The 10,761-nt window shown below is 43.6% G+C and overlaps 1 protein-coding gene across 1 annotated transcript in view; it reads left to right on the plus strand.

Annotated features, from left to right (window-relative positions):
- BARX2 (BARX homeobox 2) overlaps window positions 1-10,521 on the plus strand; it is a 75,975-nt gene extending 65,454 nt beyond the window's left edge. Inside the window, exons 3-4 of the mRNA XM_002807286.6 lie at window positions 677-761; window positions 9,401-10,521. Of these exons, the coding sequence (XP_002807332.4) occupies window positions 677-761; window positions 9,401-9,667 (352 nt within the window). The 3' untranslated portion in view covers window positions 9,668-10,521. The remainder of the gene's footprint in view (window positions 1-676; window positions 762-9,400) is intronic.
- The last annotated feature ends 240 nt before the right edge of the window (window positions 10,522-10,761 follow it).

Raw genomic sequence — 10,761 nt, forward strand, 5'->3', positions numbered from 1 at the left:
AATTGTTATAACAATTTAGGGCAGCTAGAATGATTGAATAGATCCATTTAGAAGTATTTTTTGAGCACCAGTTCTGGATTTAGCAGTATGATGGGCACGTCCATGGGTAGAAAACAAGTACTGAGTTAGGGAGGCAGAAATAACACAGTTGGAGTGATTAGAGAACAGTGGGAAACATGGGACATCGGAGTGGCTGCTGGCCTGTGGGAGGGTGCAGAGGAGATGGGCTGTGGGAGCCAGGAGACTCACCTGTCGGAGGTGGGACCGGGGCTGGGGTTGGAGTGGTGAGTGGGATTCTTATCAGCAGCATCCGGGTTTGCCTTTTGTTTCCAGTTTGGACATTGGGCCAGAGAGTCAGAGTGAATACTCTTGTCAAGCCAAGAAAAGGACTGTGTGTTGAAGGCCCAGGCATCCTTCTCAGGTCCCACGAATATTTCAGGATGGGGACTGATCCAGGTGTTCTCAGGCACGGGCATCTGTTTCTCAGTGTCCCTAAGTTTTCTCTGTTGGATTCTTGGGAGGAAAGAAAAGTGCTTTGGGGAAGACCTGGTTGGATGGGGTTGGTCCAAGCCTTCGTAGCCAGTGCTGGAGCCTGTCTGGAACCTGTCAGCAGGATCCTGTTTCTCCCGCTCCTCCCCATCCTGCTCACCCTTCCTTTGTATCTCATGCCTTCTAGGTTGGACTTGGCTCAGTCTCTGGGACTCACTCAACTGCAGGTGAAGACCTGGTATCAGAATCGCAGGATGAAATGGAAGAAAATGGTAAGAAAGGAGTGACTAACGATGAGCCCGTCCTGATGGGAAGGACTTTTTACTCCAGGGCTGGTGGGAGGGAGGCAGGACCATGTGGCAGTTTGGGCTGCAGAGATTGGAAGGCCTTCCATGCTGCTAGCTTGTGGGTAAGCTGTTGGAACTGTAGGTTAAGCTATTTCTCTTGACCTGGAATTCCTAACTAGAGGGATATTCTTTTCCAGTTTCCTTAGAAATCAAAGGAAAAAATGCTCACAGGCTTTTTACTTGCTAGTTTTAACCCTACCTGTGAGTCTTTTCAAAAACTTCCTTCTCCCTCCCACCAAAAGCTAAAAATAAAAGTCAGTACTCTTTGTTTATAATGACGTAGAGGACGCATCTATTCTTTTAGCTGTGTGTCCTCTAATGCAGTGATCCTCAAACTTTGGTGGGCATCAGAGTCCCCTGGGTAGCAGGTTAAATGCAGAACTTGGCCGGGCACAGTGGCTCATGCCTGTAATCCCAGCACTTTGGGAGGCTGAGGCAGGCGAATCACCTGAGGTCAGGAGTTGAAGACCAGCCTGACCAATATGGAGAAACCCTGTCTCTACTAAAAATACAAAATTAGCCAGGCATGCTGGCACACGCCTGTAATCCCAACTACTTGAGAGGCTGAGGCAGAAGAATCGCTCAAATCCAGGAGGTGGAGGTTATGGTGAGCTGAGATTACACCATTGCACTCCAGCCTGGGCAACAAAAGTGAAATTCCATCTCAAAGGAAAAATAAAAGCAGAACTCTAGGTCCCCTCCCAGGATTCTGGTCCCAGCAGTCTGGCCCAGGGCTGGGAATGTGCATGTTAACAAGCACCTTGATTATTCTGAGGTGCCTGGTATGGTGACCAGTTTCCATAATCCTTCTCTAGCACCTAGCTAAAGAATATTTCCATCTTTGATTTTTAAGTATACTTACTAGAATATATACATTCCTACATTTTGAGGAACTCAATTTCATTATCATTTATTCTTTTCATTAAAAAAGGAAAGCACTATTGGCCGGTGCGGTGGTTCATGCCTGTAATCCCAGCACTTTGGGCCGAGATGGGAGGATCAGAAGGTCAGGAGTTCAAGACCAGCCTGGCCAACATAGTGAAATCCCATATCTACTAAAAATGTAAAAAGTTAGCTGGGCCTGGTGGCAGGCATCTGTAATCCCAGCTACTCAGGAGGATAAGGCAGGAGAATTGCTTGAACCCAGGAGGTGGAGGTTGCAGTGAGCCAAGACTGCACCACTGAACTCCAGCTTGGGCAATAGAGCGAGACTCCGTCTCAGAAAAAAAAAAGCACTTAAATCCAAATTTTCCAAAGTAGTCAAGTGTTTCCTTTCTCAGCTTTGTAAACCACAGAGACAAGGTCAAAGACCAGAGAAAGAGGAAAAGAGGATGAGTGACAATAAGGAAAGAAGTCCTGCTATTCTCTGGAGCCCAGGTGCCACCATGTCACCTGACATGGGCTTCTTACCCCCTCACTGAATCTTACTGGCTTTCTCCTCTCGTCCATTCCATGCCTTCATGATGATATTCTAATTTGCTAACCTGTCTGGTAACAAGCCCTATTTCCTGGTGTTTCAGGGCTGGAAGGTGATATTTTTCATCATAATCAAATAACTAAGGTATTCTCCTCATGCCAGTTTTCAGGAAAAAAAAAAGTCAGTGGATAGATGTTTTCTCAGTGCTGTGGTTTTGTCCAATATTGTTTGTTCTTAAACTTTTAGTGCTTGCTCTACCTTGCTATTTTCTGCTAACAGTGAGGGGGGGCAAAACAAAAGAAGTAAATTACAAATGAATATCAATGGAAAAAATTAGGAAAGAGTCAACGAGCAGCAATGATTGTATTCCCAAAAAAGGGAATTCCTGGGGAAATCTCAAAATTTCCTCTGGGGGGACCTGACCATGAAATGAAAGGGTTTTCAAATGGAGGCAACTTGGCTCATGAAGTGCTCACAAAGTAGAACAGAGATGCCAATTACGTGTTCAAACGCAGATACTGCATGAGTCAACAAATACATATTTTGTGTCTCTTATGACCCATTCCTTGTCCTAGGCACTATAAGAAGTAACGAAATAAAGTATCACCCCTGCCTACATGGAATTTATGATCTAGTCAGAGAAACAAAGCCCAAGCATCTTATCATTAAGTGCTGGTTGTTACGGATTTATAAGAGCATTGGAGTTCAGAAGAGAGGTAGTGGAGAAGGTTGCTGAGACAAGTTGAAATTGAAGGAAGCAGCTGGGTGCAGTGGCTCACGCCTATAATCCTATCACTTTGGGAGGCTGAGGTGGGTAGATCACCTGAGGTCATGAGTTTGAAACCAGCCTGACCAACATGGTGAAACTCCGCCTCTACTAAAAATACAAAATTAGCTGGGCGTGGTGGTGAGTGCCTGTAATCCCAGCTAGGGAGGGATTACAGGTGAGGCTGAGACCAGAGAATCCTTTGAACCCAGGAGGCGGAAGTTGCAATGAGCCAAGATCATGCCATTGCACTCCAGCCTGGGCAACAGAGCGAGATTCCATCTGAAAGAAATTGAAGGAAGAATGGATTCGGTTAAATAGATAGTCTTCCAAAAACTCTACAGTGCTAAGCACACATGGACACCTTTTGGGGGATTGATCTCTAAAGAACTAGACTTGGGAGTGAGAAGCACCAGTACGTGTTCCCATGCTTGCCCTTCCCTGGCTGATTTTGGGCAAGTCCCTTCACTGCTTTCTGTGCAAGATCCACCACCCACCTCCTTCCTCGTCAATCATCAGCATTGAAATCAATGTCTCCTGAGTAGCAGAGGTATTGTTTAAATTGGTTATCAGCAATCTTTTCATGACTCAGATGATTAAGGAATTGACAGCCAGCCTCCTCTGCCAGCACCGCCCAGTGCCCGTGGGACAATGCGTGTGCCTTCGCTTCTGACGTCACTTGTTTTTCACCAGCAACTGCGCTGCTGGCACAGTTGTGGGCCAGTTATTGATAGGTATCAGTGCTGTGTAAACCAAAATGGAAGTAACTTAGCAGATTTAACCTCAGAGACCATTCTACAAGCCAATCACATTCAGGTCCCTTTAAGAGCCAAGAGGGCCAAGCTGTGGGTTCACTTTTGCAATAATTCACTGGGCATTTATCATTCAGGTCATGGAGATGCAAAGATAAGACATGAGCCTGTCCACTAGAAAATAAAATTATAAAAAGGTACTCAGTGAAGTGTGGGAGACAGCCCCACAAACTGGTATCATTATTACCTGGAGCCGTCAGGGAGATTTGTAGGATCAGCGCAGAGGGTGGAATAGCAAGGCTTTGTTGTGATACTGATTGCTTCATCTAGTTTCCCAGTAAAACTCAAGGCTATCTCTTCAGGTACTGGGGAGGAAAAGAAAAAGATAATTGGGTAATAAAGATGTCTCAAGGCTAGTAACCTAATTGGAACTGGAAAAAGATTAGCACTTGATTCTCAGACTTATTCACATGGCTGCCAAGGGCAACCTTGCCAGAACCAAGATAGCATCTCTGACGAGTTCTGACCGGTCAGCATTGGTAACCTATAGCGGGTTGGGTAAATTTAATCTTACACATTAAGATGGGACGCGCACCCTCTATTTCATGTCTGTTGGCTTTAGTTCCAGCGGGACCCACAGTGTTTTGCAATGAGGCTGAAAGAGCCTCATTATTCAGTGGTCTCTTTGAGCTCTAAAATGCAATTCTGTTCCATGAGAGGATCCAAACAGATACCTCCTTTCTCTCCTAGTCACAGAATTGCGAGGGCCCCACGGTCGTTGTCTTTCTCATGGAAATTCCCGAATAGTTAACAACTCCAAGAATTGTTACCAGTAGCTCTCTGTGTTATCTTGGGCAGGTTACTTAACCTCTCTGTGCCTGTTTCTTCCCCAGTAAAAGGCCTAACACGTACCTTGTAGGGTTGTATTATTAACTGAGCTGATCTCTGTAAAACACATAAACAAGACCTGCCATGTAGAATACAGCCAAGAGATGTTATTGCCATTATTATTATCATTATTAATTTTTTTTACCTATCCACAAAATCCATGTCCTCAGAGAATCCAAATTTTTGGAGGCCAGGATACATAAGCCAAAAGTGAATTTTGCAAGTTTCAGGGACTCTGAGCAGCCCTGAGTGCTTGTCCTTTCTCAGTCCCTGCTCCCCCTTTGTGTCCGAGTCAGTGCCTTGGCATTTGGGGCCCTGCTTGAGGTCCAGTGGAAATCCCATCTTCAGGCTGAGAAGTTCGGCTAATGTGAGCAGCATTTGGGAGGAGATTCATGCTGGGGAATCCAAACTTGTCTCTCAGCTTCATGGAAACAGTCATCAGTTATGTGGCCCTCGCTGCTCCATAAAGCTGCAGAGAGAGACAGAGAAAAAGGAGCAAAGATAACCCCCACTAATAAGTCGACTGCCTGGAGTCTGCTGGGAGGTTGGATAATTGCAAATAAATATCAGATGTAGAACAGTGGCCCATTTTACATATCCCTTGCATATTATGCTGAGTGCAATACTGCTAAGACAGTTCGATTAAAATGGTCAGGAGGTTTGTGTTCAAATCCCAACTCTGCCTTGGCTTGCTCTTTGATACTGACAAACTGTCAGCTCAGTTTCCTATCTGAAAAGTGCAGGGAAGGAGAGGGTTCCTCCCGGCACTGACATTCCCTACCCCCTACCCAGGCTGCTGGGGAGGGAAGCAAAAGGCCTGGTCTTAACACCCTCAGCAACAGAACATCTGAATACCTCATTTCAGAGTTTGGAGGAAGGCTGTGAGCAGGCATAGCTCATAAAAGTGGATGGTGTGCTAGGTGTTTTTCTGAGAGGCAGAAGGAGGCATGTGACCTCTCATACAATGAGTTCTCTGGCTTCTCCAGATCAATGGGACTAAACTGGCTCTAAGAATAAATGGGGAGAGGGCTCCCAGGATGAGGACCACAGGGTGCATGTGAATGGGCAGCTCCTGATGGAGGGTGGTTCTGAGATAATTGCATGTCTCAAGTGCACTGGAAGGCAGGGGGCCAGAGGTTGAGTGCAGAAAGCAGCCAAGAGGGTAGTTATCTCCTAATTATTGCTTGTGCTGGAATGTTTTATTCCATTTAGAAAATGGTCTAATTGTTTTGTTTTGTTTTTTTCTTTTTTTTTTTTTCCATGCAGTAGGAAAACAGCCAGGTGGGGTCTGTCCAAACCGTGTGGGTGGTGTTCTCTAATTGCTGGGCTGGACTTTCTTTTGCCAATTAGGTGGCTTCCATAGACCTGCCCTTTTCTAGTTTGATTACTACATAAGGCAACTTACTTTTGTATAACCTCTTTCATACTGAGTGGAGCTGCTTTCAACATGTGAATTCCATCTTGGCACAATTGGGTGCTTTCGAAAGTCTGCACTCAGACTGAAATCAAAATCAGATAATGACTTACGTGAAAAGAAATACAGGCAACATCTTCTCCCCACGGTTGGTTTCTGTCAGCATCTCTACCTTGTTAAATGTCCCCTTAATATCTGTGTGTTAGCTGTTTGGGTGGAAAAGACAGTGGTTGAGTAGATTTTCAGCAAAAAGGAGGTGTTTACTGAGAACTTGTTTTTCTCACTTCATACACAAAAATTAACTCAAAATGAATCATTATATAAATGGTAAGAGTGAAAACTATAAAACTTAGAATATGAGTAAGTATTCATGACCTTGGATTAGACAAAACCTTCTTAGATGACACCAAAAGCAAAAGCAACAGAAGAAAACATAAATTGGAAATTGGGCTTCATCAAAATTTAAAAATTTTGTGCTGTGAAGGACATTATTAGAAAAATAAAAAAACCCACAGAATGGGAGAAGCTTACGTCTGATAAGGGACATGTTTCCAGAATATTTAAAGAACTCTTTCAACTCAATAATAAAAAGACAACCAGATTTAGAAATGGGAAAAAGATTTGAATAGACATTTCTCCAAAGAAGATATACAGCTAGTCAATAAGCACTATGAAAAGATGCTAAACTTCATTGGTCATCAGGGAAATGGAAAGCAGAACCACAATGAGATACTATTTCCCACCCCTAGGATGGCTATGGTCAGATTTTGACAAGTGTTGGAGAAGATGTGGAAAACTGAAACCCTCATATGCAGCTGGCTGGAATGTGAAATAGTGCATTTGCTTCGGAAAACAGTCCTCAAAATGTGAAACAGAGTTGCCAAATGGTCTGGCAATTCAGTTTCTGGGTCTATACCCAAAAGAAGTGAAAGCAGGGACTCCAACAGAAATTTATATGCCTGTGTTCATAGCAGCTTCATTCACAGCAGCCCAAAGGTGGAAGCAACCCACATGTTCTTCAACTGATGAGCAAATGAACAAAATATAGTATATCCATAAAATGGAATATTATTTACTGGCATTTGCTACAACATGAACATTGAGAACATTATGCTAAGTGAAAGAAACCAGTCACAAAACTCCACCTATTATATGATTCTGTTTATATAACATGTCCAAAAATAGGCACATCTGTAGAGACAGAAAGCAGACTAGCGGTTGCCTAGGGCTGTGGGCAGATCAGGTAGGGGTTGGGGGGGAATAGGGACTGACCACTAATGCTATGGGCTTTCTTTTTGGGATGATAGAAGTGTTCGAAAATTGCACTGTGGTGATAGTTGTACAATTCTGTGACTATCGTAACAATCACTGAATAGTGCACTTTAAATGGATTCGATATGTGAATTATATCTTAAAGCCACATAAAGAATAAGTTATGGTTTCATTCTTAAAATTCAGCACCTCGAGGTCCTCTGCTGCTCTTGAAGGAAAGAGGAACAGTCAGTAAATATTTAGGGACTGCATAGAAGTTAGCTGGAAGTTTGATTCTTGGAGCATGGAGAAATAGAGAGAAGCGGGTTTTGTCTTCAGGGAGCTTATATGCAAATATAGAAGATAAGATTAAGCTAGGTTATATATAGGAGATAAGATTAAGATTTATAAATAGCAAGAATATCTCCCACCCCTAATTATCTGTGCTAATCCAGGTCCTCTTGAAGCCTTTCTCACTAGCTGCCCAGAAAATCGAGGACTATGCCAAGCCAGGGAGGAAGGAGTGTCTGTTACATTCCAAAGTAAAATATAAATATTTTAAAAATTTTCCCTGCCTACCGCCTGGGACTCTTGTGTGAGTCACAAATTGGGGTAATAAGGGTGTCAGGCCTTTGAAGTACGCCAAGGCCATTTACGGTTCAGTTATTTGGCTTGCTTTATATCTTTCCTCAATTCTAGGGAAAGGTTTGTTGAGAAAGCCTAGTTCATTTGGTGACAGTTGTCAAACACCTGCTACATGCAGGGGCTGAGTGAGAGGGGCAGCAGGTAAACATGCAGTGACCACAGTTTCTAGAAAGTGTTCTGGTCGGGAGAGTAGAGGCTGCTCCTAGGGCACATAGCAGAAGGCATTTAACCTAGACCTCGGGGATCAGGAAGGCTTCCAGGAGCAGTTAGCCAAGAGAAGGAGGGTGAGCGGCATATTTATTCCAGGCAAAGGAAACCTACCATTCAGGGGCAGTTCTGGTCCCTTCATACATGTTAGCTGTTGGTCACCCTCACTATCACCCTGTAATACAAGATAATATTATTCCCATTTTACAGATTAGAAAACAGATGCTCAGGGCCTTTAAAGGACTTTCCCAAAGACAAAGATGATAAGCGGCACAGTTGGAATTTAAACCAGTTTTCTACTATCAAAGCCAAAACGCTTTTTAAACTCTCTGCTGTACTTCTTTGTATACTGCCAGACTACATGTTTGATAACATATTTTTTTCTGATTACAGAAATACTTACGTTTAATCATTGTTGAAAGTTTAGAAAACAGAAAAGATTAAAAATGGTCCATGATCGTGCAAACAAGATGGTGCACAGATCACTGCAGTCTAGGTGGTGTATAGGTGGTCTAGCCTCCAAATTGGATTATGCTAAGAACCTATTTTTTACAAAAAATATATTAATAATATTTCCCATAGTATTAAAGATTCTCCTCCATGGTAATTGTAAGTGTTGTCAAGTATTCTTTCTTTGGGATTTACTATAATTCTACCCAATTAGATATCACTCCCTCCCACTTGTGCTGTTATAGCCAATATTGTGATGAATATTTTGGCAGATCAATCTTTGTCTCAGTCTTAGATAATTTTTTAAAATGTAGCCTAAGAGATTTCTGTGTCAAAAAACTATGCACATTTCAAGGCTTTGGATTTGAACTCTCAGGTTGTCTTGAAAAGGTTGTAGCAATCACTTTCACACAGTGTGTTTATTTTCCTCCTTGCTACGTGTATTGTTGTCTTTTTAGCTTGTCAACTTGATAGTTGTTGCATTAACATTTTAATTTTGGTTTCTTTCCTTATTGTTGAAGTTGAATTCTGTAGCTGCTTATGATTATTGGATTAAATGCCAAAATATGTAATATTAACCAAAAGTGCGTTGAGCATTTAAGGAATGAAGGTGTCTTTGTAGGCCAGAGGTGATGGGTTGAGAATATATTTTGCCAAATCCCGCAGTTTCACTGCCAGAACAGATGGTTTAGAGGCAGTGTGAGGTTATACTGGGAGGAAAAAGGCAGAGAGGAGTTATTTCTTAGATTTAATAACTGTTTTTCACTCATGCAGGTTCTTAAAGGTGGACAGGAAGCACCCACAAAACCCAAAGGTCGTCCTAAGAAGAATTCTATCCCCACATCAGAAGAGATTGAAGCTGAAGAGAAGATGAACAGCCAGGCCCAGGGTCAGGAGCGACTGGAGCCCTCCCAGGGACAGGAGGAGCTCTGTGAAGTGCAGGAACCGAAAGCATGTGATGTCCCTTTAGAGATGGCAGAGCCACCAGACCCACCCCAGGAGTTGCCAATACCCTCTTCAGAACCCCCACCATTAAGCTAAAGTAAAACCCTTTTGAGGGAAAAGGGAGACTGGGGAGAAGGGAAAAGAGAGAAGGCAGGGAGCGTAGGGAGAGAAAACCTTCCAGCAGCCTGGTAAACTGGGGGAGAAGATCTCTACCCATCTCCCTCCCTCCCACAGTTCCCAGTGGCCTTGTCATCACAAGCATTTGACAAAGACTTGCTTGTCTTGGGCCTTTCTGTTCCTGAAAGGCTGCTTTAGCTGTGGATGCCCTTAAGTAAGGGAGAGAGCACCTAGGAGCTGCCTGCCCCAGCTGGGGTGACGGCTGTGGAGCTGGGTCTGTGTTGCAAGCCCTATCCCGGCATGCAGTGGAGGGTGCTTAGCTCTCTCCTCCCCGACCTCTGGGCAGTCAGTCATCAAAGCAGAGAGACATGGCGGCATGTGAGCAGCATGCCCAGGTTCCTTGCTGACTCAGCATTTATTTCTGTAGTTTTAAAAAAGAATTTAATGTTTTTGGTTGTTTTGTTTTGGGGGGTGAGGGTGGGCAAAAACATGGGGGGAGTTCTGAGTTATTAGAAATGTTTCTGAATCAAGTTTATTTGCAGACACGTGTGCCTTTGTACCCATTATAAAATGGTCATGAGACCCAAGAACTGATAAGCTTTTTTTTTTTTTGCTTCATTAGCCCATTTATGCCTAGTGTTCCATTATTGGAACACCAAGCTTGTGGGAGTTATTTATATCCTACTGCTCAAGATCATCTCCAAGGTCTGATGTTTCGTAAAAAAATTTACAACCTTCAGCATAAATGGGTTAAGGTGCCATCCCTGAAGCTGCAATGCAGATATGTTCAGATAACTTTTATTTTTTAATTAAAAATAAATCTTTCAAAAGGATCGAGCATTTTGTGTCTTCTTGGGAGTGTATCTAACCCTGCCCAAATGTGTCCTATGGGAAGAGAGACCCAGAGAGTGAACCAGACTCGGGGGGTCGCCTTTTCCTTGTCTATAAAACAAAGGATTGGGTCAGGCCGTTGGTGTCCAAGTGCTGAGAGCTGTGGGAGTGGCACCGAGCCTCCAGGGTGGGACAGGGCAGAGTAGCTGGGCTGTTCCCTCCACCGCTCCCACCGCCTTCTG

This window comes from Callithrix jacchus, chromosome 10, assembly GCF_049354715.1.
Source record: "Callithrix jacchus isolate 240 chromosome 10, calJac240_pri, whole genome shotgun sequence".
Lineage (NCBI taxonomy): Eukaryota > Metazoa > Chordata > Mammalia > Primates > Cebidae > Callithrix > Callithrix jacchus.